The following is a 27,839-nucleotide window of genomic DNA, read 5'->3' on the forward strand; positions in this document are numbered from 1 at the left end:
AAGGGACATGGGGCAGGGGGTAGAGGGGGGTAAGGGACAGGGGGTAGAGGGTAGAGGGGTGTAAGGGACATGGGGCAGGGGGCAGAGGGGGGTAAGGGACAGGGGATAGGCCAAGGGGTAGAGGGGGGTAAGGGACATGGGGCAGGGGGTAGAGGGGGGTAAGGGACAGGGGGTAGGCCAAGGGGTAGAGGGGGGTAAGGGACAGGGGGCAGGGGGCAGGGGGTAGAGGGGGGAAAGGGACAGGGGGTAGGCCAAGGGGTAGAGGGGGGTAAGGGACATGGGGCAGGGGGTAGAGGGGGGTATGGGGCAGGACGGGGTAGAGGGTAGAGGGGGGAAAGGGACAGGGGGTAGGCCAAGGGGTAGAGGGGGTAAGGGACATGGGGCAGGGGGTAGGGGGGGGAAAGGGACATGGGGCAGTGGGTAGAGGGGGGTAAGGGACATGGGGTAGAGGGTAGAGGGGGGTAAGGGACAGGGGGCAGGGGGTAGAGGGTAGAGGGGGGTAAGGGACAGGGGGTAGGCCAAGGGGTAGAGGGGGGTAAGGGACAGGGGGTAGGCCAAGGGGTAGAGGGGGGTAAGATGACATGGGGCAGGGGGTAGAGGGGGGTAAGGGACAGGGGTAGGCCAAGGGGTAGAGGGGGGTAAGGGACAGGGGGCAGGGGGTAGAGGGGGGAAAGGGACAGGGGGTAGGCCAAGGGGTAGAGGGGGGTAAGGGACATGGGGCAGGGGGTAGAGGGGGTAAGGGACATGGGGCAGGGGTAGAGGGGGTAAGGGACATGGGGCAGGGGGCAGGGGGTAGAGGGGGTAAGGGACATGGGGCAGGGGGCAGGGGGTAGAGGGGGGTATGGGGCAGGACGGGGTAGAGGGGGTAAGGGGCAGATCTTGGGATAAGGGGCAGGGGTAGAGGGGTCAGGACATGGGGCAGGGGGTAGAGGGGGGTAAGGGGCAGATCTTGGGATAAGGGGCAGGGGTAGAGGTGGCTGGACATGGGGCAGGGAGTAGAGGGGGTAAGGGGCAGGTATTTGGGCATACACACACACTACACTACAATCTGGGCAGGTTTATCTAATGCAGATCTCTGCCCCCTGGAAGTTGATTCACACTGTTGACCCTGTTACTTACAGCCACCGTGATAATTCTGTATGGCCTATTACTGAGCCAGAATAGGTTATCTATACAGAACAGTAAAGGTTGTTGTTTATTCTGAATTATCATGAAATGACAGGCAGCTACAGTGTATGTTACATTTGGCCAACAAATTCCTATCTGTTACGTCATTGTACACTACACCTTCTTTCAGTTTCACTTATTTTTTAAAAATCTGCTTATTTCTCTTTTTTTAATTAGGACAACTCTGGTACCCCAGTCAGTTCACACTTTAGGGAAGCGATTGAAAACTGACCCCGGATCTGGGCTCAGTGGAAAACTCTGTGAGTACAGTTTGCGACCATAGGACTGCAGCTGCTCCCTTTGCGACCATAGGACTGCAGCTGCTAACTTTGCGACCATAGGACTGCAGCTGCTCCCTTTGCGACCATAGGACTGCAGCGTGCTCCCTTTGCGACCATAGGACTGCAGCTGCTAACTTTGCGACCATAGGACTGCAGCTGCTAACTTTGCGACCATAGGACTGCAGCTGCTAACTTTGCGACCATAGGACTGCAGCTGCTAACTTTGCGACCATAGGACTGCAGCGTGCTAACTTTGCGACCATAGGACTGCAGCTGCTAACTTTGCGACCATAGGACTGCAGCTGCTAACTTTGCGACCATAGGACTGCAGCTGCTAACTGTGCGACCATAGGACTGCAGCTGCTAACTTTGCGACCATAGGACTGCAGCTGCTCCCTTTGCGACCATAGGACTGCAGCTGCTAACTTTGCGACCATAGGACTGCAGCTGCTCCCTTTGCGACCATAGGACTGCAGCTGCTAACTTTGCGACCATAGGACTGCAGCTGCTAACTTTGCGACCATAGGACTGCAGCTGCTAACTTTGCGACCATAGGACTGCAGCTGCTCCCTTTGCGACCATAGGACTGCAGCTGCTAACTTTGCGACCATAGGACTGCAGCTGCTAACTTTGCGACCATAGGACTGCAGCTGCTAACTTTGCGACCATAGGACTGCAGCGTGCTAACTTTGCGACCATAGGACTGCAGCTGCTAACTTTGCGACCATAGGACTGCAGCTGCTAACTTTGCGACCATAGGACTGCAGCTGCTAACTTTGCGACCATAGGACTGCAGCTGCTCCCTTTGCGACCATAGGACTGCAGCTGCTAACTTTGCGACCATAGGACTGCAGCTGCTAACTTTGCGACCATAGGACTGCAGCTGCTAACTTTGCGACCATAGGACTGCAGCTGCTCCCTTTGCGACCATAAGCCTGCAGCTGCTAACTTTGCGACCATAGGACTGCAGCTGCTAACTTTGCGACCATAGGACTGCAGCTGCTCCCTTTGCGACCATAGGACTGCAGCTGCTAACTTTGCGACCATAGGACTGCAGCTGCTAACTTTGCGACCATAGGACTGCAGCTGCTAACTTTGCGACCATAGGACTGCAGCTGCTAACTTTGCGACCATAGGACTGCAGCTGCTAACTTTGCGACCATAGGACTGCAGCTGCTAACTTTGCGACCATAGGACTGCAGCTGCTAACTTTGCGACCATAGGACTGCAGCGTGCTAACTTTGCGACCATAGGACTGCAGCTGCTAACTTTGCGACCATAGGACTGCAGCTGCTAACTTTGCGACCATAGGACTGCAGCTGCTAACTTTGCGACCATAGGACTGCAGCTGCTAACTTTGCGACCATAGGACTGCAGCTGCTAACTTTGCGACCATAGGACTGCAGCTGCTAACTTTGCGACCATAGGACTGCAGCTGCTAACTTTGCGACCATAGGACTGCAGCTGCTAACTTTGCGACCATAGGACTGCAGCTGATAACTTTGCGACTGTACTGTCAATGGCGAACGATACAGCAAGCGGCAGCAGGGAGAAGATGGCGGAGGAAGATACAAATGCAGAGAAACTAAAGGAGAAGGCGAATAATTACTTTAAAGGTAGGATGACAACCATGTAAAGTTGTCTATCAACGTTATCTTTCAATCTGGACAAAGTCTGTAATGATCAAAATTCAGTGCCCTTCATATGGGCAACAACGGATTTTTCTAGCACACATCAGCCGGTTGCTATGCGATGTTAGCCCACACATGCTATGCTAGTACCTTAGAGTTGTGTGGTGGAGTTGTCGTTAACTCGGGTCTTATAAAAAAACAGGAACCAATCCATGTAATATTCCCTGTAATATTTATAATTGTGTAAAATGATACGATCATCCAGTATGTCGTAGCTAATCTTGATGACACCTTCCAGAATGTTCTATGTGTTGTATCAGTAACTTTATCACACTGGCGCGTTCACACAGGCCATGTCAAATCATTCATTCCTAATCTTAGCTACTGTAGCTAGCAGTGTTTTGGTTTTTATTTTGTCATTTGACACCCGTCAAAATATCTTTGCCGTTAGAAATCAAAACCTGTCTCACCCGAGAAATCATTAACTTTGCACATAAATGGCTAAATCACAACAAATGCATAGTAGCGGTAGCTTGGCTCATGGCCTATCATTATGCAGGAGATAAGCTAACGTTGGCTAGCTCGCTGCCTTTACTACTGTAGCTAACAGGAGGATAACCTCTGGGATTTATCTAGCATATTGAGTAATACAAGTAACGCTATTCTCTTGCAGTGTTTTTCGAGTAACTCAGGAGACCACGTCAATAAGTTGAAGGTAATGGCTAGATCATGGTTAATTTATTGTCCAAGGCAAATCAGAGTTGCTGTCAAAACATTAAAGTACACTGATTGAAATGTCTAACTAGCTACATGGCCATAACTTGATGTGTATTGTGCAAGTGTCTTCCCATTGTCATTTCAACCATCTAAGTTTATTGGTGAATAGATATCCAGTCACAGAAAAAACTTGTCCTGTGTACACTGCTACAGTACACAGGTACACTACACTGTTACACTACTGTACCCTGCTACACTACACTGTTACACTACACTGTTACACTACACTGTTACACTACTGTACCCTGCTACACTACACTGTTACACTACACTGTTACACTACACTGCTACACTACTGTACCCTGCTACACTACACTGTTACACTACACTGTTACACTACACTGTTACACTACACTGTTACACTACTGTACCCTGCTACACTACACTGTTACACTACACTGTTACACTACACTGTTACACTAAACTGTTACACTACACTGCTACACTACTGTACCCTGCTACACTACACTGTTACACTACACTGTTACACTACTGTACCCTGCTACACTACACTGTTACACTAAACTGCTACACTACTGTACCCTGCTACACTACACTGTTACACTACACTGTTACACTACACTGTTACACTACACTGTTACACTACTGTACCCTGCTACACTACACTGTTACACTACACTGTTACACTACACTGTTACACTACTGTACCCTGTTACACTACACTGTTACACTACACTGTTACACTACACTGTTACACTACACTGTTACACTAAACTGTTACACTACACTGCTACACTACTGTACCCTGCTACACTACACTGTTACACTACACTGTTACACTACACTGTTACACTACACTGTTACACTACTGTACCCTGCTACACTACACTGTTACACTACATTTACATTTACATTTTAGTCATTTAGCAGACGCTCTTATCCAGAGCGACTTACATGAGCAATTAGGGTTAAGTGCCTTGCTCAAGGGCACATCGACAGATTATTCACCTAGTCGGCTCGGGGATTAGAACCAGCGCACTACACTGTTACACTACACTGTTACACTACACTGTTACACTACACTGTTACACTACACTGTTACACTACACTGTTACACTACTGTACCCTGCTACACTACACTGTTACACTACACTGTTACACTACACTGTTACACTACTGTACCCTGCTACACTACACTGTTACACTACACTGTTACACTACACTGTTACACTACTGTACCCTGCTTTAGTACCCTGCTACACTACACTGTTACACTACACTGTTACACTACACTGTTACACTACTGTACCCTGCTACACTACACTGTTACACTACACTGTTACACTACTGTACCCTGCTACACTACACTGTTACACTACACTGTTACACTACACTGTTACACTACTGTACCCTGCTACACTACACTGTTACACTACACTGTTACACTACACTGTTACACTACACTGTTACACTACACTGTTACACTACACTGTTACACTACTGTACCCTGCTACACTACACTGCTACACTACCCTGTTACACTACACTGTTACACTACACTGTTACACTACTGTACCCTGTTACACTACACTGTTACACTACACTGTTACACTACACTGTTACACTACACTGCTACACTACACTGTTACACTACTGTACCCTGCTACACTACACTGCTACACTACACTGTTACACTACACTGTTACACTACACTGTTACACTACTGTACCCTGTTACACTACACTGTTACACTACACTGCTACACTACACTGCTACACTACACTGTTACACTACACTGTTACACTACACTGCTACACTACACTGTTACAGTACCCTGCTTTAGTACCCTGCTACACTACTGTACCCTGCTACACTACACTGTTACAGGACCCTGCTACACTACACTACCCTGCTTTAGTACACTACTACACTACAGTACCCTGCTACACTACAGTACCCTGCTACACTACACTGTTACACTACATTACACTGCTACAGCTAGCTAGTGACTGTAGTAGTATTTGTTTCCATGCGGTAGCTAGTGACTGTAGTAGTATTTGTTTCCATGCGGTAGCTAGTGACTGTAGTAGTATTTGTTTCCATGCGGTAGCTAGTGACTGTAGTAGTATTTGTTTCCATGCGGTAGCTAGTGACTGTAGTAGTATTTGTTTCCATGCGGTAGCTAGTGACTGTAGTAGTATTTGTTTCCATGCGGTAGCTAGTGACTGTAGTAGTATTTGTTTCCATGCGGTAGCTAGTGACTGTAGTAGTATTTGTTTCCATGCGGTAGCTAGTGACTGTAGTAGTATTTGTTTCCATGCGGTAGCTAGTGACTGTAGTAGTATTTGTTTCCATGCGGTAGCTAGTGACTGTAGTAGTATTTGTTTCCATGCGGTAGCTAGTGACTGTAGTAGTATTTGTTTCCATGCGGTAGCTAGTGACTGTAGTAGTATTTGTTTCCATGCGGTAGCTAGTGACTGTAGTAGTATTTGTTTCCATGCGGTAGCTAGTGACTGTAGTAGTATTTGTTTCCATGCGGTAGCTAGTTACTTTAGTAGTATTTGTTTCCATGCGGTAGCTAGCAGGGTTTCCATTAGGAAAATGTGGCGCTGGACATTTGACCAGCAACATTTTTATTTTTCCGGACATTTGAGAAATGTGACGGACCCATATGCATTGGGTACATAACCTGATTAGGGTGTCCACCCTCGTTTCTCAGAATGACAGAAATAACATTTAGATTATGGTAATTCATATTAACAGAACATGCAAGTCAAGGATGGAACGATGTGCACTTTGAAGATGTTAGAATAACTGTCCACATCTACTTTTCCTCAGCCAACTAGATGAGTAACAAACAGCAAAATCACTAGTCTATGTCAATCTACTATCCCCCATAGTAGACAAGTTTACCAATTCTATTGGTCAGCTTGTCAAGAAATATCTTATTCCAAATAGACAGTTGTGGGACGATAGATCCCAAATCATCCAACCAGTAGACCTCGGCTCGATCCCAAATCATCCAACCAGTAGACCTCGGCTCGATCCCAAATCATCCAACCAGTAGACCTCGGCTCGATCCCAAATCATCCAACCAGTAGACCTCGGATACATAAAGACACGTTAAAAAGCAATGAGTCTGATGCAACATATCAGAACGTTGAGCTTAATGTTGATAAACTATTACTTCTTCACATTATAAGCACAGCAATGCGCACAAGGCTGTAGACTACGGGTGAATGTTCATTCCGTAATGCAATGAGTGGAAAACACTGTTGTCTAAAGGGTATCGTTTTAACCCTAACCCTAACGGCAGGGTTGTGGGTTCGATTCCCACGGGGGGCCAGTATGAAACCTAAAATAAAAAAAGATAATGTAAGTCGCTCTGGATAAGAGCGTCTGCTAAATGACTAAAAATGTACATGTAAAAATGTTGGGATGGTGTTCTTCGGCTTGCAAGCAACCCCCTTTTTCCTCCAAACATAACAATGGTCATTATGGACAAACATTTATATTTTTGTTTCATCAGACCAGAGGACATTTCTCCAAAAAGGATGATCTTTGTCCCCATGTGCAGTTGCAAACCGTAGTCTGGCTTTTTTATGGCAGTTTTGGAGCAGTGGCTTCTTCCTTGCTGAGCGGCCTTTCAGGTTATGTCGATATAGGACTCGTTTTACTGTGGATATAGATACTTTTGTACCTGTTTCCTCAAGCATCTTCACAAGGTCCTTTGCTGTTGTTCTGGGATTCATTTGCACTTTTTGCACCAAAGTACAGTAATCTCTAGGAGACAGAACGCGTCTCCTTCCTGAGCGGTATGACGGCTTTGTGATCCCATGGTGTTTATACTTGCGTACTATTGTTTGTACAGATGAACGTGGTACCTTCAAATTGCTCCCAAGGATGAACCAGACTTGTGGAGGTCTACAATATATTTTCTGAGGTCTTGGCAGATTTATTTTGATTTTCCCATGATGTCAAGCAAAGAGGCACTGAGTTTGAAGGTAGGCCTTGAAATACATCCACAGGTATACCTCCAATTGACTCAAATGATGTAAATTAGAAGCTTCTAAAGCAATAACATCATTTTCTGGAATTTCCCAAGCTGTTTAAAGGCACAGTCAACTTAGTGTATGTAAACTTCTGACCCACTGGAATTGTGAAAAGGGGCGGCAGGTAGCTTAATGGTTAAGAGCGTTGTGCCAGTAACCGAAAGGTCGCTGGTTCTAATCCCCGAGCTGACTAGGTGAAAAATATGTTGATGTGCCCTTGAGCAAGGCACTTAACCCTAATTGCTCCCGTAAGTCGCTCTGGATAAGAGCGTCTGCTAAATGACTAAAATGTAAATGTAAAAAATGTGATACCGTGAATTATAAGTGAAATAATCTGTATGTAAACAATTGTTGGAAAAATGACTTGTGTCATGCACAAAGTAGATTTCCTAACCGATGTCTACTATAGTGGCCACTATAATAGAGAAAAAATGGAATGCCTGTTTGTTTCATTGTATTTCTGCTTTAAGATGCAGTATTTAGATTTGTGTGGTCACAAGCTTTCTATTACGAAGGCTGTCATGGCTAACTGCAATATTAATGCATTTTCTCTCGACTTGAGTGTCATTTGCAGTAAAGTATAGGCAACAGATAACATTGGCTTTCCTTACATTTTTTAGCTGTGCATTAGGTTTACATTAACCACTTTTTTTAACCACACAGAGACTGATGTAGAATGTAGAACATATTCTTTGTTGTTGAATTAGTTAACATTTCAAGAAGGGATTCAGCCTGTCACTAGAAATTAGCATTCTAAAGCTGATTTTATTTGCTGTTGCATGATTCAGTGCAAAAAAAAAATCACCTTTTGGGCTCTCACCAGTTTGAATCCCTGATCAATACAATCCTGATAGTTCCAAAGGCGGGGCCTAATATAGTGTAGAAGAGGTCATACAATACATTTTGTAGTGATTCCTATGTTGTTGATGTAAAGAATATTTGTTGGTCCGTAATTGTCACGCCCTGACCTAGAGAACTCTTGTTGGTTGGGTCATGGTGTGAGTTTGTTTGAGATCTATGTGATTATATTCTATGTTGGAGATCTAGTATGTGTATGTCTAGGTTTGGCCGGGTGTGATTCCCAATCACAGAAAGCTGTCGCTGGTTGTCTCTGATTGGGGATCATCCTTAGGGAGCCTGGTTGCCTACCTTAGTGGTGGGATCTTGTTTATGACTCATGTTTGGCTTGTTGTGTGAAGCCACTGTTGAGCTTCACGTTACGTTGCTTTTGTTGTTTTGTCGAGTGTTTATTCGTTCTAATAAACATGTACGCATACCACGCTGCACCTTGGTCTGACCCGTCTCTCACACCACGCTGCACCTTGGTCTGACCCGTCTCTCATACCACGCTGCACCTTGGTCTGACCCGTCTCTCACACCACGCTGCACCTTGGTCTGACCCGTCTCTCACACCACGCTGCACCTTGGTCTGACCCGTCTCTCATACCACGCTGCACCTTGGTCTGACCCGTCTCTCACACCACGCTGCACCTTGGTCTGACCCGTCTCTCACACCACGCTGCACCTTGGTCTGACCCGTCTCTCATACCACGCTGCACCTTGGTCTGACCCGTCTCTCACACCACGCTGCACCTTGGTCTGACCCGTCTCTCACACCACGCTGCACCTTGGCCTGACCCGTCTCTCACACCACGCTGCACCTTGGTCTGACCCGTCTCTCACACCACGCTGCACCTTGGTCTGACCCGTCTCTCACACCACGCTGCACCTTTTCCTGACCCGTCTCTCACACCACGCTGCACCTTGGCCTGACCCGTCTCTCACACCACGCTGCACCTTGGTCTGACCCGTCTCTCACACCACGCTGCACCTTGGTCTGACCCGTCTCTCACACCACGCTGCACCTTGGCCTGACCCGTCTCTCACACCACGCTGCACCTTGGTCTGACCCGTCTCTCACACCACGCTGCACCTTGGCCTGACCCGTCTCTCACACCACGCTGCACCTTGGTCTGACCCGTCTCTCACACCACGCTGCACCTTGGTCTGACCCGTCTCTCACACCACGCTGCACCTTGGTCTGACCCGTCTCTCACACCACGCTGCACCTTGGCCTGACCCGTCTCTCACACCACGCTGCACCTTGGTCTGACCCGTCTCTCACACCACGCTGCACCTTGGTCTGACCCGTCTCTCACACCAAGCTGCACCTTGGCCTGACCCGTCTCTCACACCACGCTGCACCTTGGTCTGACCCGTCTCTCACACCAAGCTGCACCTTGGCCTGACCCGTCTCTCACACCACGCTGCACCTTGGTCTGACCCGTCTCTCACACCACAACCCTAACCCTAACCCACCACCTAGTATGCAGACGCCTTAAGGCAGGACTGTCAAACTCATTCCATGGAGGGCCTAGTGGCTGCAGGTTTTTGGTTTTTCCTTTCAATTAAGACCTAAACAACCAGGTGAGGAGAGTTTCTTACTAATTACTGACCTTAATTAATCAATCAAGTACAAAGGAGGAGCGAATAACCTCGGCCCTCCGTGGAATGTGTTTGACACGTGCCTTAAGGGAAAGACACTTCTTACTATGTTGGTGTGTCTTACAGTGGTATACATTACAATGCAACCTTTGAACCCTGTGGTTTTATGACTTTGCTCAATACAGCCATTGACAACTTCCTTAATAGGCAATAATGCATATTATTGGAGTGAATGAATGAATGAGTGACTCAAGATGAACTCCACTTTATCCTCGTTAGTTGCCAGCCTGAGAAAGGCCTTCTGAGAGAATGGCCCATCAGGCTTCTGGTTCAGTGGAACTGATTCTGATCTAAATGAATGTAGACAAAGACTATGAGAGTGATTGTGATGTTGTTTTCCAGAGAAAGACTATGAGAATGCGATCAAATACTACACAGAGGCGTTGGAGCTCAACCCGGCCAGCGCCATCTACTTCTCCAACCGCAGCCTGGCGTACCTGCGGACAGAATGCTATGGCTACGCCCTGGCCGACGCCACCAAGTGTCTGGAGATCGACAAGAACTACATCAAGGGCTACTACCGCCGAGCCACATCCAACATGTCCCTGGGCAAGTTCAAGGCTGCACTCAAAGACTACGAGACGGTAAGACAGGACACGGTTAGACGAGACAGGAGAGTTAAAGTTAGACTCCGCAAGATGACAGGAGACAAGGCTTAAAGGTGCTAGGGTATGGAAACGCATTCAGCAGAGTTATAGCAGTGTATCAGATCTGTGCATGTGATTGGACGAGCAGCAAGTTTGTCCTTTTAAGCAAGTGAATTAGGAAAAACTGAAAGTATGCATCTTTAGAAATAGATTTCACAGACAAACTTTATATGTCCTAACTCGGAATCAAATATGTTTCACAAAAATGACATGGTTGCTGTGGTAGAAAGTTAATTTTGATTGGTGGTTTTTGGCATTTGTCAAAGTCCCATCAGGTAGCCTGAGTCCCATCAGGTAGCCTGAGTCCCATCAGGTAGCCTGAGTCCCATCAGGTAGCCTGAGTCCCATCAGGTAGCCTGAGTCCCATCAGGTAGCCTGAGTCCCATCAGGTAGCCTGAGTCCCATCAGGTAGCCTGAGTCCCATCAGGTAGCCTGAGTCCCATCAGGTAGCCTGAGTCCCATCAGGTAGCCTGAGTCCCATCAGGTAGCCTGAGTCCCATCAGGTAGCCTGAGTCCCATCAGGTAGCCTGAGTCCCATCAGGTAGCCTGATTTCAGTTGCGTCAATGTAAACAGGATCATTAGGGAAAGCATGTAAACATTTAAATCAAACTATGATATTAATCTGACTATTCACAATAATGTAACTGTACTCATTGTAAATCACCACATGATGTCCTACTAAGCGACTTTGGATCCTTGAAAAGCACTATATAAGTCCCATGTAGTATTAATGTTATTATTGTTATTATTATTACTGAGAGGACGACAGAAGTAAAGAATGTGGGCGTGTCACAAGGGAGGAGCCAGTAATGGGGCGGTCTTCTTGTAATGAGACGCCCTGTTGTTTGAGATGGCATCTTGCAGAGGTCTCTAACCCTAACCCTTGACAATGTGATAACTAGACATGAACACATTAAAGCTCTGGCAACAAGGAGCTCTACCTGTCTGGCTGTCGCTGAGACACATTAAGATCATTGGTGTCGGGGACACGTTGGTGTCGGGGACACGTTGGTGTCGGGGACACGTTGGTGTCGTGGACACGTTGGTGTCGTGGACACGTTGGTGTCGTGGACACGTTGGTGCCGTGGACACGTTGGTGTCGGGGACACGTTGGTGTCGGGGACACGTTGGTGTCGGGGACACGTTGGTGTCGGGGACACGTTGGTCCACACAGATGCAACCACCTCTACTGACATTTACACTACTGTTAAAAAGTTTGGGGTCACATAGAAATGTCCTTGTTTTCCGTGAAAACATACATAAAATGAGTTTGAATAGGAAATATAGCAAAATGCATAGGAAATGTAGTCATTGACAAGGTTAGAAATAATGATTTTTAATAGAAATAATAATTGTGTCCTTTAAACTTTGCTTTCGTCAAAGAATCCTCAATTTGCAGCAATTACAGCCTTGCAGACCTTTGGCATTCTAGTTGTCAATTTGTTGAGTTAATCTGAAGAGATTTCACTCCATGCTTCCTGAAGCACCTCCAACAAGTTTGATTGGCTTGATGGGCACTTCTTACGTACCATACGGTCAAGCTGCTCCCACAACAGCTCAATAGGGTTGAGATCCGGTGACTGTGCTGGCCACTCCATTATAGACAGAATACCAGCTGACTGCTTCTTCCCTAAATAGTTATTGCATAGTTTGGAGCTGTGCTTTGGGTCATTGTCCTGTTGTAGGAGGAAATTGGCTCCAATCAAACGCCGTCCACAGGGTATGGCATGGCGTTGCAAAATGGAGTGATAGCCTTCCTTCTTCAAGATCCCTTTTACCCTGTACAAGTCTCCCACTTTACCACCACCAAAGCACCCCCAGACCATCACATTGCCTCCACCATGCTTGACAGATGGCATTAAGCACTCCTCCAGAATCTTTTCATTTGGTCTGCGTCTCACAAATGTTCTTCTTTGTGATCCGAACACTTCAAACTTTAATTTGTCTGTCCATAACACTTTTTTCCCAATCTTCCTCTGTCCAGTGTCTGTGTTCTTTTGCCCATCTTAATCTTTTATTTTTATTGGCCAGTCTGAGATATGGCTTTTACTTTGCAACTCTGCCTAGAAGGTCAGCATCCCGGAGTCGCCTCTTCACTGTTGACGTTGAGACTGGTGTTTTGCGGGTACTATTTAATGAAGCTGCCAGTTGAGGACCTGTGAGGCGTCTGTTTCTCAAACTAGACACTCTAATGTATTTGTCCTCTTGCTCAGTTGTGCACCGGGGCCTCCCACTCCTCTTTCTATTCTGGTTAGAGCCAGTTTGCGCTGTTCTGTGAAGGGATTAGTACACAGCGTTGTACGAGATCTTCAGTTTCTTGGCAATTTCTCGCATGGAATAGCCTTCATTTCTCAGAACAAGAATAGACTGACGAGTTTCAGAAGAAAGTTATTTGTTTCTGGACATTTTGATTCTGTAATCGAACCCACAATTGCTGATGCTCCAGATACTCAACTAGTCTCAAGAAGGCCAGTTTTATTGCTTCTTTAATCAGCACAACGGTTTTCAGCTGTGCTAACATAATTGCAAAAGGGTTTTCTAATGATCAATTAGCCTTTTAAAATGATAAACTTGGATTAGCAAACACAACGTGCCATTGGAACACAGGACTGATGGTTGCTGATAATGGGCCTCTGTACGCCTATGTAGATATTCCATTAACAATCAGCCGTTTCCAGCTACAATAGCCATTTACAACATTAACAATGTCTACTCTACACTGTATTTCTGATCAATTTGATGTTATTTTAATGGACAAAATGCTTTTCTTTTGAAAATAAGGACATTTCTAAGTGACCCCCAACTTTTGAACGGTAGTGTATATAATACTGTCATAGGGTTTATATGAGACTGACCTTTATGTAATGCTTTCATAGTGTTTATATGAGACTGACCTTTATGTAATACTGTCATAGTGTTAATATGAGACTGACCTTTATGTAATACTGTCATAGTGTTTATATGAGACTGACCTTTATGTAATACTGTCATAGTGTTTATATGAGACTGACCTTTATGTAATACTGTCATAGTGTTTATATGAGACTGACCTTTATGTAATGCTGTCATAGTGTTTATATGAGACTGACCTTTATGTAATACTGTCATAGTGTTTATATGAGACTGACCTTTATGTAATACTGTCATAGTGTTTATATGAGACTGACCTTTATGTAATACTGTCATAGTGTTTATATGAGACTGACCTTTATGTAATACTGTCATAGTGTTTATATGAGACTGACCTTTATGTAATGCTGTCATAGTGTTTATATGAGACTGACCTTTATGTAATACTGTCATAGTGTTTATATGAGACTGACCTTTATGTAATACTGTCATAGTGTTTATATGAGACTGACCTTTATGTAATACTGTCATAGTGTTCATGTGAGAGATTGACCGTAGTTCTGCTCCTCCCCCTGTCCCTGTGTGTTTCTTCCTGGTGTTGTGGGGTTAGGTAGTGCGGGTGCGACCCAACGATAAGGACGCTAAGATGAAGTACGAGGAGTGCAACAAGATCGTGAAACAGAAAGCCTTCGAGAGAGCCATCGCTAGCGACAAGATAAAGAGATCAGTCGTAGACTCCCTAGACATCGAAAACATGAGTGAGTGGTTTCTCATCTTATAATTTTTGATTAACTACTTTTGTAAAATATTTGTAGTTTTAACTGTTGTAAAACTATATATTATCCACCAGTCATCATTTTAATATTTTGTATTTATTATGGATCCCCATTAGCTGCTGCCAAGGCATATTTAGGACTAACTTATTCCTTGCCACCCATGTTGCTGTCATTTCAGTCGCTGTGGTAGCTGACATGTATAGTGTTGAGTCATCCGCATACATAGACACTCTGGCTTTACTCAAAGCCAGTGGCATGTCGTTAGTAAAGATTGAAAAAAGTAAGGGGCCTAGACAGCTGCCCTGGGGAATTCCTGATTCTACCTGGATTATGTTGGAGAAGCTTCCATTAAAGAACACCCTCTGTGTTCTGTTAGACAGGTAACTCTTTATCCACAATATAGCAGGTGGAGTAAAGCCATAACAAATATGTTTTTCCAGCAGCAGACGATGATCGATAATGTCAAAAGCCCCACTGAAGTCTAACAAAACATCACCCACAATACTTTTATCATAAATTTCTCTCAGCCATTTGTGTAAGTTCTGTGCTTTTTGAAAGTCCTTCCCTATAAGCGTGCTGAAGGTTTGTTGTCAATTTGTTTACTGTAAAATAGCATTGTATCTGGTCAAACACCATTTTTTCCAATAGTTTACTAAGGGTTGGTAACAGGCTGATTGGTCGGCTATTTGAGGCAGTTAAGGGGGCTTTACTATTCTTAGGTATCATTGTAATGATTAGAAATAATGGGCTACTGCCTTTATACATGGTGCTTAATCGACCCTTCAAGGCTGAGTTTCTGTAAAGCTCTTGGTGACAAATGTTGCTGTAAAATGGGCTATATAGATTAGATTATTTGGTTGGTTGGTTGATTGATTGATTGTGCCACTATGCAGTGATCGAGGACCAGTACACCGGACCGAAGCTGGAAGAAGGGAAGGTGACGTTGAGGTTCATGAAAGAGATGATGGAGTGCTTCAAAGACCAGAAGAAACTGCACAGAAAGTGTGCTTATCAGGTACACATACACTGCCTTCAGACAGTATTCTCACCCCTTTACTTTTTCCACATTTTGTTGTTACAGCCTGAATTTAAAATGGATTCAATTGAGATTTTGTGTTACTGACCTACCCAAAATACCCCATAATGTCAAAGTGGAATTATGTTTTTAGAAATGTTTACAAATGAATAAAAAATATACAGTTAAGATCACAGGCCACAACAAATCACTGAGTAGCACTGTTCATATTTTCATTTTACATTTACATTTTAGTCATTTAGCAGACGCTCTTAACCAGAGCGACTTACAGGAGCAATTAGGGTTAAGTGCCTTGCTCAAGGGCACATTAACGTCATTTAGCAGACGCTCTTAGCCAGAGCGACTCACAAATTGGTGCGTTCACCCTATAGCCAGTGGGATAACCACTTTACAATTTGGGGGGGGGGGGGGGGGGTTAGAAGGAATACTTTATCCTATCCCAGGTATTCCTTAAAGAGGTGGGGTTTCAAATGTCTCCGGAAGGTGGTGAGTGACTCCGCTGTCCTGGCGTCGTGAGGGAGCTTGTTCCACCATTGGGGTGCCAGAGCAGCGAACAGTTTTGACTGGGCTGAGCGGGAGCTATGCTTCCGCAGAGGAAGGGGAGCCAGCAGGCCAGAGGTGGATGAACGCAATGTCCTCGTTTGGGTGTAGGGACTGATCAGAGCCTGAAGGTACAGAGGTGCCGTTCCCCTCACTGCTCCATAGGCAAGCACCATGGTCTTGTAGCGGATGCGAGCTTCAACTGGAAGCCAGTGGAGTGTGCGGAGGAGGGGGTTGACGTGAGAGAACTTGGGAAGGTTGAACACCAGACGGGCTGCGGCATTCTGGATGAGTTGTAGGGGTTTAATGGCACAGGCAGGGAGCCCAGCCAACAGCGAGTTGCAGTAGTCCAGACGGGAGATGACAAGTGCCTGGACCAGGACCTGCGCCGCTTCCTGTGTAAGGCAGGGTCGCACTCTCCGAATGTTGTAGAGCATGAACCTGCAGGAGCGGGTCACCGCCTTGATGTTGGCGGAGAACGACAGGGTGTTGTCCAGGGTCACGCCTAGGCTCTTCGCACTCTGGGAGGAGGACACAGCGGAGTTGTCAACCGTGATGGCGAGATCATGGAACGGGCAGTCCTTCCCCGGGAGGAAGAGCAGCTCCGTCTTGCCAGGGTTCAGCTTGAGGTGGTGATCCGTCATCCATACTGATATGTCTGCCAGACATGCAGAGATGCGATTCGCCACCTGGTTATCAGAAGGGGGAAAGGAGAAGATTAGTTGTGTATCGTCAGCGTAGCAATGATAGGAGAGACCATGTGAGGATATGACAGAGCCAAGTGACTTGGTGTATAGGGAGAAAAGGAGAGGGCCCAGAACCGATCCCTGGGGGACACCAGTGGTGAGAGCACGTGGTGCGGAGACAGCTTCCCGCCACGCCACTTGGTAGGAGCGACCGGTCAGGTAGGACGCAATCCAGGAGTGAGCCGCGCCGGAGATGCCCATCTCGGAGAGGGTGGAGAGGAGGATCTGATGGTTCACAGTATCAAAGGCAGCAGACAGGTCTAGAAGGACAAGAGCAGAGGAGAGAGAGTTAGCTTTAGCAGTGCGGAGAGTCTCCGTGACACAGAGAAGAGCAGTCTCAGTTGAATGACCAGTCCTGAAACCTGATTGGTTTGGATCAAGAAGGTCATTCTGAGAGAGATAGCAAGAGAGTTGGCTAAAGACGGCACGCTCAATAGTTTTGGAAAGAAAAGAAAGAAGGGATACTGGTCTGTAGTTGTTGACATCAGTGGGGTCGAGTGTTGGTTTTTTGAGAAGGGGAGCAACTCTCGCTCTCTTGAAGACGGAAGGGACATGGCCAGCGGTCAAGGATGAGTTGATCAGCGAGGTGAGGTAGGGGAGAAGGTCACCGGAGATGGTCTGGAGAAGGGAGGAGGGGATGGGGTCAAGCGGGCAGGTTGTTGGGCGGCCTGCAGTCACAAGTCGCAGGATTTTATCTGGAGAGAGAGGGGAGAAAGAAGTCAAAGCATAGGGTAGGGCAGTGTGAGCAGGACCAGCAGTGTTATTAGACTTAACAAACGAGGATCGGATGTCGTCAACCTTCTTTTCAAAGTGGTTGACGAAGTCATCCACAGAGAGAGAGGAGGGGGGGGGGGGGGGGGGAGGAGGATTCAGGAGGGAGGAAAATGTGGCAAAGAGCTTCCTAGGGTTAGAGGCAGATGCTTGGAATTTAGAGTGGTAGAAGGTGGCCTTAGCAGCAGAAACAGATGAAGAAAATGTAGAGAGGAGGGAGTGAAAAGATGCCAGGTCGGTAGGGAGTTTAGTTTTCTTCCATTTCCGCTCCGCTGCCCGGAGCTCTGTTCTGTGAGCTCGCAGTGAGTCATCAAGCCACGGAGCTGGAGGGGAGGACCGAGCCGGCTGGGAGGATAGGGGACACAGAGAGTCAAAGGATGCAGAAAGGGAGGAGAGGAGGGTTGAGGAGGCAGAATCAGGAGATTGGAGGGAGAAGGATTGAGCAGAGGGAAGAGATGATAGGATGGAAGAGGAGAGAGTAGTGGGAGAGAGAGAGCGAAGGTTGCGGCGGCGCATTACCATCTGTGTAGGGGCAGAGTGAGTAGTGTGGGAGGAGAGCGAGAGAGAAAAGGAAACAAAGTAGTGGTCGGAGACTTGGAGGGGAGTTGCAGTGAGATTAGTAGAGGAGCAGCATCTAGTGAAGATGAGGTCAAGCGTATTGCCTGCCTTGTGAGTAGGGGGGGACGGTGAGAGGGTGAGGTCAAAAGAGGAGAGGAGTGGAAAGAAGGAGGCAGAGAGAAATGAGTCAAACGTGGACATAGGGAGGTTGAAATCCCCCAAAACTGTGAGGGGTGAGCCATCCTCAGGAAAGGAACTTATCAAGGCGTCAAGCTCGTTGATGAACTCTCCAAGGGAACCTGGAGGGCGATAGATGACAAGGATATTAAGCTTAAATGGGCTAGTGACTGTGACAGCATGGAATTCAAATTAGGAGATAGACAGATGGGTTAGGGGAAAAATTGAGAATGTCCACTTGGGAGAGATGAGGATTCCTGTACCACCACCCCTCTGACCAGATGCTCTCGGGGTATGCGAGAACACATGGTCAGACGAGGAGAGAGCAGTAGGAGTAGCCGTGTTTTCAGTGGTGATCCATGTTTCCGTCAGCGCCAGGAAGTCGAGGGACTGGAGGTTGGCATAGGCTGGGATGAAGTCAGCTTTGTTGGCAGCAGAACGGCAGTTCCAGAGGCTGCCTGCGACCTGGAACTCCAGGTGAGGGGTGCGTGCAGGGACCACCAGGTTAGAGAGGCAGCAGCCGCGCGGTGTGGTGCGTTGTTTGTGTAGCCTGTGCAGAGAGGAGAGAACAGGGATAGGCAGAGGCATAGTTGACAGGCTGTAGCAAATGGCTACAAAAATGCAGAGGAGATCGGAATGAAATGAGCTAAGCATCTGGGAGAGGAGAGAGGGGGGCCTCCCTCACCAAAAACTTCTACCTCAGAAACTAAAATTGTTTCACTGAACCACCCGAACAAAAACTCTCCCAACTTCCACCTTTAGAAATCAGAATTGTTGTGAACCACAGTTGTTCAATGTTTAAAGGAATAGACTCAACCCACTTTATTCAGCTAGCCAACTATGACACCATAGCTGACTAGCATGCTAGCATCCAATAACACACAGTTTAACACACAGTTAAGCACCAATACTCACAACAAACCACCAATAGTGTGTTAACTAGCTAACTAGCATGCTAGCATCCAGTAACACACAGTTTAGCACAAACACTTGGTCACAGCAAACCACCAATAGTGTGATTACACACTAAACAGATCATTCGTGTCTGTGTCAAGTTCCTTTCATGACGCAGCAATGATTCAACGTTGGCTAGCTAGGACAAGTATATTGTAATTAGCTACTACCGTACCGTTCGCTGGTCGTGTTGGGTAGCTAGCAATGGCCACTGTGTTGGCTTTGTTTGAAGAACGGCTAGCTAGCTAGCTTCGTGCTACACCCGGCACACAATGGCTACTGTGTTGACTCTGACTCTGTTCGAAAAAACGGCTAATTAGCTCGCTTCGTGCTACAGCCGGCACGGCGGAAGACACTGCCAAGACACAGTAGCTACCCACGATACCTAGCTATGACGCCGTAGCTAACTAGCAAGCTAGCATCCATTAACACACAATTTAGCACCAATACTTGGTTACAACAAACTGCCAAGAGTGTGTTAGCACACTAAACAGATAATTCATGTCCGTGTCTAGTTCCTTACATAACGCAGAACGCAGCAAAAATTAAACGTTGGCTAGCAGCACATTTAACAGTGGGAACAGCTAATCGTTACCAGTAGCTACCCGCTAGCTAGCTAGCCTCGTGCTTCGATACTAACCTACAATTACCTACGGAAACCTACAATAACAACAAAACTAGCCTATGATAAATACAATGCCTAACTACAACTAACTACCAACCTACGATCTAATACATGGTTAAGCTTTACTCAACACCATATGGGAAGCTCTCCACCATTGCTAATCGTTGCTAATCGTTACCAGTAGCTACCCGCTAGCTAGCTAGCCTCGTGCTTCAATACTAGCCTACAATAACCTACGGAAACCTACAATAACAACAATACTAACCTATAATAAATACAATACCTAACTACAACTAACTACCAACCTACGATCTAATACATGGTTAAGCTATACTCAACACCAAATGAGAAGTTTGCTTACCTCCAGCTAGAGAGCTAGAGAAAAACACGACCAAGCATGGTGGTGGCTGCATCATGTTATGGGTATGCTTGTCATCGGGTTAGGGTTAGCAGACTGGGAGACAAATTCACCTAAAACACAAGGCCAAATCTACATACTATTATAGGTGTACCTGATAAGTACACTAATATTATAGGATTATAGGTGTAGCTGATAAGTACACTAATATCATTATAGGTGTACCTGATAAGTACACTAAAATTATAGCACTATTATAGGTGTACCTGATCAGAACACTAATATTATAGTATTATTATAGGTGTACCTGATAAGTACACTAATATTATAGTATTATTATAGGTGTAGCTGATAAGTACACTAATATTATAGTATTATTATAGGTGTACCTGATCAGTACACTAATATTATAGTATTATTATAGGTGTACCTGATAAGTACACTAATATTATAGGATTATAGGTGTAGCTGATAAGTACACTAATATTATAGTATTATTATAGGTGTACCTGATCAGTACACTAATATTATAGTATTATTATAGGTGTAGCTGATAAGTACACTAATATTATAGTATTGTTATAGGTGTACCTGATAAGTACAGTAATATTATAGGATCACTCTGTCATGCTGATTGAGTTAGAATAACAGACTGGAAGCTTTAAAAGGAGGGTGGTGCTTGAAATCATTGTTCTTCCTCTGTTAACCATGGTTACCTGCAAGGAAACACGTGCCGTCATCATTGCTTTGCACAAAAAGGGCTTCACAGGCAAGGATATTGCTGCTAGTAAGATTGCACCTAAATCAACCATTTATCGGATCATCAAGAACTTCAAGGAGAGCGGTTCAATTGTTGTGAAGAATGCTTTGGGGGTGTTTTTCTGCTAACGGGACAGGACAACTTCACCGCATCAAAGGGACGATGGACGGCGACATGTACCGTCAAATCTTGGGTGAAAACCTCCTTCCCTCAGCCAGGGCATTGAAAATGGGTCATGGATGGGTATTCCAGCATGACAATGACCCAAAACACACGGCCAAGGCAACAAAGGAGTGGCTCAAGAAGAAGCACATTAAGGTCCTGGAGTAGCCTAGCCAGTCTCCAGACCTTAATCCCATAGAAAATCTGTGGAGGGAGCTGAAGGTTCCAGTTGCCAAACGTCAGGCTCGAAACCTTAATGACTTGGAGAAGATCTGCAAAGAGGAGTGGGACAAAATCCCTCCTGAGATGTGTGCAAACCTGGTGGCCAACTACAAGAAACGTCTGACCTCTGTGATTGCCAACAAGGGTTTTGCCACAAAGTACTAAATCATGTTTTTCAGAGGGGTCAAATACTTATTTCCCTCATTTAAAATGAAAATCAATTTATAACATTTTTTACATGCGTTTTTCTGGATTTCTTTGTTATTCTGTCTCTCACTGTTCAAATAAACCTACCATTAAAATTATAGACTGATCATTTCTTTGTCAGTGGGAAAACGTACAAAATCAGCAGGGGATCAAATACTTTTTTCCTTCACTGTATAATAATATTAGTGTACTTATCAAGTACACCAATGATAATACTATAATGTTAGTGTACTTATCATGTACACCTATAATAATACTATAATATTAGTGTACTGATCAGGTACACCTATAATAATACTATAATATTAGTGTACTTATCAGCTACACCTATAATCCTATAATATTAGTGTACTTATCAGGTACACCTATAATCCTATAATATTAGTGTACTTATCAGGTACACCTATAAAAATATTAGTGTACTGATCAGGTACACCTATAATAATACTATAATATTAGTGTACTTATCAGGTACACCTATAATAATACTATAATATTTGTGTACTGATCAGGTACACCTATAATAATACTATAATATTACTGTACTTATCAGGTACACCTATAATAATACTATAATATTAGTGTACTGATCAGGTACACCTATAATAATACTATAATATTACTGTACTGATCAGGTACACCTATAATAATACTATAATATTTGTGTACTTATCAGGTACACCTATAATAATACTATAATATTAGTGTACTTATCAGGTACACCTATAATAATACTATAATATTACTGTACTGATCAGGTACACCTATAATAATACTATAATATTTGTGTACTTATCAGGTACACCTATAATAATACTATAATATTTGTGTACTTATCAGGTACACCTATAATAATACTATAATATTAGTGTACTTATCAGGTACACCTATAATAATACTATAATATTTGTGTACTTATCAGGTACACCTATAATAATACTATAATATTTGTGTACTTATCAGGTACACCTATAATAATACTATAATATTACTGTACTTATCAGGTACACCTATAATACTACTATAATATGTGTGTACTTATCAGGTACACCTATAATAATATTATAATATTTGTGTACTTATCAGGTACACCTATAATACTATAATATTTGTGTACTTATCAGGTACACCTATAATAATACTATAATATTTGTGTACTTATCAGGTACACCTATAATAATACTATAATATTTGTGTACTTATCAGGTACACCTATAATAATAGTATAATATTAGTGTACTTATCAGGTACACCTATAATAATACTATAATATTAGTGTACTTATCAGGTACACCTATAATAATACTATAATATTTGTGTACTTATCAGGTACACCTATAATAATACTATAATATTTGTGTACTTATCAGGTACACCTATAATAATACTATAATATTTGTGTACTTATCAGGTACACCTATAATAATACTATAATATTTGTGTACTTATCAGGTACACCTATAATAATACTATAATATTTGTGTACTTATCAGGTACACCTATAATAATACTATAATATTTGTGTACTTATCAGGTACACCTATAATAATACTATAATATTAGTGTTCTGATCAGGTACACCTATAATAATACTATAATATTAGTGTACTGATCAGGTACACCTATAATAATACTATAATATTAGTGTACTGATCAGGTACACCTATAATAATACTATAATATTTGTGTACTTATCAGGTACACCTATAATAATACTATAATATTAGTGTACTGATCAGGTACACATATAATAATACTATAATATTAGTGTACTGATCAGGTACACCTATAATAATACTATAATATTAGTGTACTGATCAGGTACACCTATAATAATACTATAATATTAGTGTACTGATCAGGTACACCTATAATAATACTATAATATTAGTGTACTGATCAGGTACACCTATAATAATACTATAATATTAGTGTTCTGATCAGGTACACCTATAATAATACTATAATATTAGTGTACTGATCAGGTACACCTATAATAATACTATAATATTAGTGTACTGATCAGGTACACCTATAATAATACTATAATATTAGTGTACTGATCAGGTACACCTATAATAATACTATAATATTAGTGTACTGATCAGGTACACCTATAATAATACTATAATATTAGTGTACTGATCAGGTACACCTATAATAATACTATAATATTAGTGTTCTGATCAGGTACACCTATAATAATACTATAATATTAGTGTACTGATCAGGTACACCTATAATAATACTATAATATTAGTGTACTTATCAGGTACATCTAGGTCTGTGGCAGTCATTACATTTTGTCAGCCGGTGATTGTCAAGCAAAAAGGTTCACCTTCCAACAGGACAAAGACCCTAAGCACACAGACAAGAGAACGCAGGAGTGGCTTTGGGACAAGGCTCCGAATGTCCTTGAGTGGCCCGTCCGCAGCCTGGACTTGAACCCGATCAAACATCTATAATAGCTGTGCAGCAACGCTCCCCATCCAACCTGACCGAGCGTTGAGAGGATCTGCAGAGAAAAATGGGAGAAACTCCCCAAATACAGGTGTGCCAAGCTTGTAGCGTCATACCCAAGATGACTTGAGGCTGTAATCACTGCCAAAGGTGCTTCAACAAAGTACTTAGTAAAGGGTCTGAATACTTATGTAAATGTGATATTTCAGTTTTTTTAATTTTTATAAACTTGCTAAAATTCCTAAAAACCTGTTTTTGCTTTATGATTATGGGGTATTGTGTGTAGATTGGTGAGGGATAATATTTTTTGGGGGATCAGTTTTAGAATAAGGCTGTAACGCCACAAAATGTGGAAAAAGTCAAGGGGTCTGAATACTTTCCGTGATATTAGTTTTGATTTAGAATGGACTATTATCATGCATCTGTGTGGGGGAAGATGCTTTTCCCATGATTCATTTTCATGCCATGTAGCGCAAAGGAATGTGCTTAATATTAGAAAAGTTGATAGATAAATATAGTATGCCTAGCCTATAGAAAGCTGATGGGATCTTCCTTTTTTCAATAGAGGCAATCACATCGCCCTAAACCTTATGAAATAAAAACCCTTATATAAAACAACATGGAATCCTGTATTTGTGTTGACTAATAAAATGTGTCCTTTCAGATTCTGATCCAAGTCAAAGAACTCTTATCCAAACTGCCCAGTCTAATTGAGATCACATTAAAAGAGGTGAGACATCCGTGATGTATGTACTTCCTGGTATTGCTCTTCCTCCTCTCTTGTCAGAAGATGATTATCCGCTTCAGCATATGAACTGTCCTTGTGCCTAAACCTGTTCTCTGTTTTCTCCCCAACAGACAGAGAAGATAACCATTTGTGGTGACACACACGGACAGTTCTACGATCTTCTGAACATCTTTGAGCTGAACGGATTACCCTCCGAGACCAACCCCTATGTATCCTGCTCATTCACAGCCACGGTGACATGTAGAGAAACTGTGTGTGTGCAAGTATTCAATGAAATGTACATGAAAACCCTTAACAATAGAACATAGCTATTTAATGGAGACTTTGTGGACCGTGGTTCTTTCTCCCTAGAGGTCATCCTGACTCTGTTCGGCTTCAAGCTGCTCCTCCCTGACTCCTTCTACCTCCTCAGAGGTCAGTATTAGGTTATTTGGTATTCATTAGGATACCCATTAGTTGCTGCAAAAGCATCAGCTACTCTTCCTGGGGTCCACATGAAACACGACATAATACATAGTACAGAACATTATTAGTCAAGGACTGAAATACATACATTTAAACTGTCACACATAGCAGTACATAACATTTAACACAACATTTAAACTGTGACCAGTCTTCTATTCCTCATGTGTATTTGACCCTTCCCTAAGCCCCGCCCCCCCTTGGTTACGGTTGCAACCTTGGTAAACATTTTCCCATGAAGCCCAATTCCCCTTTCAAACCCCTGGAGAAAACCCCTCAGTGTTCTCAAACTGTGTTTCTAATACACAATGAAATGAAACACAGACTACCCCTTGCCGATCAGGAGACTCTTGGGTATGTTGTGGTGAACCGTCATTACAATTGCTTCACAGGAACCTGGTCAGATTAAGTTTGTAGTGTGGCTAACCACTGGATGGCTCTTAATGCACTGCAGTCAAAGCTACTAAACATTTTTGGAGCTACACTCAAATTGTTTGCGCATGTCGACAGCAGATTAAAGTTATATTCCTAATAAACCAATTTAGCTAGCTAACATGCAGTACCAGTCAAAGGTTTGGACACACCTACTCATTGCAGGGTGTTTCTTTATTTTTTACTATTTTCTACATTGTAGAATAATAGTGAAGACATCAAAACTATGAAATAACACATGGAATCATGTAGTAACCAATTTTTATTTATTAATTTTTTAACCAGGCAAGTCAGTTAAGAACAAATTCTTATTTACAATGACTGCCTACACCGGCCAAACCCGGATGACGCTGGGCCAATTGTGCGCCGCCCTATGGGACTCCCGATCACGGCTGGTTGTGATACAGCCTGGAATCGAACCAGGGGGTCTGTAGTGACGCCTCAAGCACTGAGATGCAGTGCCTTAGACCGCTGCGCCACTCGGTCTGTAGTGACACCTCAAGCACTGAGATGCAGTGCCTTAGACCACTGCTCCACTCGGTCTGTAGTGACACCTCAAGCACTGAGATGCAGTGCCTTAGACCACTGCTCCACTCGGTCTGTAGTGACGCCTCAAGCACTGAGATGCAGTGACTTAGACCACTGCTCCACTCGGTCTGTAGTGACGCCTCAAGCACTGAGATGCAGTGCCTTAGACCACTGCTCCACTCGGTCTGTAGTGACGCCTCAAGCACTGAGATGCAGTGCCTTAGACCACTGCTCCACTCGGTCTGTAGTGACGCCTCAAGCACTGAGATGCAGTGCCTTAGACCGCTGCTCCACTCGGTCTGTAGTGACGCCTCAAGCACTGAGATTCAGTGCCTTAGACCGCTGCGCCACTCGGGAGCCCAATAAATCCAAATATATTTGAGATTCTTTAAAGTAGCCACCCTTTGCCTTGATGACAGCTTTGCACACTCTTGGCATTCTCTCAACCAGCTTCATGAGGTAGTCACCTGGAATGCATTTCAATTAACAGGTGTGCCTTGTTAAAAGTTTATTTGTGGAATTTCTTTACTTCTTAATGCGTTTGAGACAATCGTGTTGTGACAAGGTAGGGGTGGTATACCGAAGATAGCCCTATTTGGTAAAAGACCAAGTCCATATTATGGCAAGAACAGCTCAAATAAGCAAAGAGAAACGACAGTCCATCGTTACTTTAAGACATGAAGGTCAGTCAATATGGAACATTTCAAGAACTTTAAAGGTTTCTTCAAGTACAGTCACAAATACCATCAAGCGCTATGATGAAACTGGCTCTCACGAGGACCACAACAGGAAAGGAAGACCCAGAGTTACCTCTGCTGCAGAGGATAAGTTCATTAGAGTTACCAGCCTCAGAAATTGCAGCCCAAATAAATGCTTCACAGAGTTCAAGTAACAGACACATCTCAATATTAACTGTTCAGAGGAGACTGTGTGAATCAGGCCTTCATGGTCGAATTTCTGCAAAGAAACCACTACTAAAGGACACCAATAAGAAGAAGAGACTTGCTTGTGCCAAGAAATACGAGCAATGGACATTAGACCGGTGGAAATCTGTCCTTTGGTCTGATGAGTCCAAATTTGAGATTTTTGGTTCCAATTGCTGTGTCTTTGTGAGACGCAGAGTAGGTGAATGGATGATCTCCGCATGTGTGGTTCCCACCGTGAAGAATGGAGGAGGAGGTGTGATGGTGTGGAGGTGCTTTGCTGGTGACACTGTCTGTGATTTATTTAGAATTCAATGCACACTTAACCAGCATGGCTACCACAGCATTCTGTAGCGATACGCCATCACATCTGGTTAGCGCTTTGTGGGACTATCATTTGTTTTTCAACAGGACAATGACCCAACACACCTCCAGGCTGTGTAAGGGCTATTTTACCAAGAAGGAGAGTGATGGAGTGCTGCATCAGATGACCTGGCCTCAATCACCTGACCTCAACCCAAT

The 27,839-nt window shown here is 44.1% G+C and overlaps 1 protein-coding gene across 2 annotated transcripts in view; it reads left to right on the forward strand.

Annotated features, from left to right (window-relative positions):
* Positions 1 to 2,952: 2,952 nt before the first annotated feature.
* LOC311101822 (serine/threonine-protein phosphatase 5-like) overlaps positions 2,953 to 27,839 on the forward strand; it is a 45,563-nt gene continuing 20,676 nt past the window's right edge. For both annotated transcript variants that reach the window (XR_014609952.1, XM_084143027.1), the window contains exons 1-7: positions 2,953 to 3,064; positions 10,717 to 10,958; positions 14,483 to 14,630; positions 15,542 to 15,663; positions 24,889 to 24,954; positions 25,083 to 25,181; positions 25,281 to 25,386. Coding sequence is in view for 1 of the 2 variants with exons in the window: in XM_084143027.1 (XP_083999153.1) it covers positions 2,968 to 3,064; positions 10,717 to 10,958; positions 14,483 to 14,630; positions 15,542 to 15,663; positions 24,889 to 24,954; positions 25,083 to 25,181; positions 25,281 to 25,386 (880 nt within the window). In the remaining variant the exon portion in view is untranslated. The remainder of the gene's footprint in view (positions 3,065 to 10,716; positions 10,959 to 14,482; positions 14,631 to 15,541; positions 15,664 to 24,888; positions 24,955 to 25,082; positions 25,182 to 25,280; positions 25,387 to 27,839) is intronic.

This window comes from Coregonus lavaretus (genome assembly GCF_964263955.1).
Source record: "Coregonus lavaretus genome assembly, chromosome: 26".
In the NCBI taxonomy this organism is placed as follows: Eukaryota; Metazoa; Chordata; class Actinopteri; order Salmoniformes; family Salmonidae; genus Coregonus; species Coregonus lavaretus.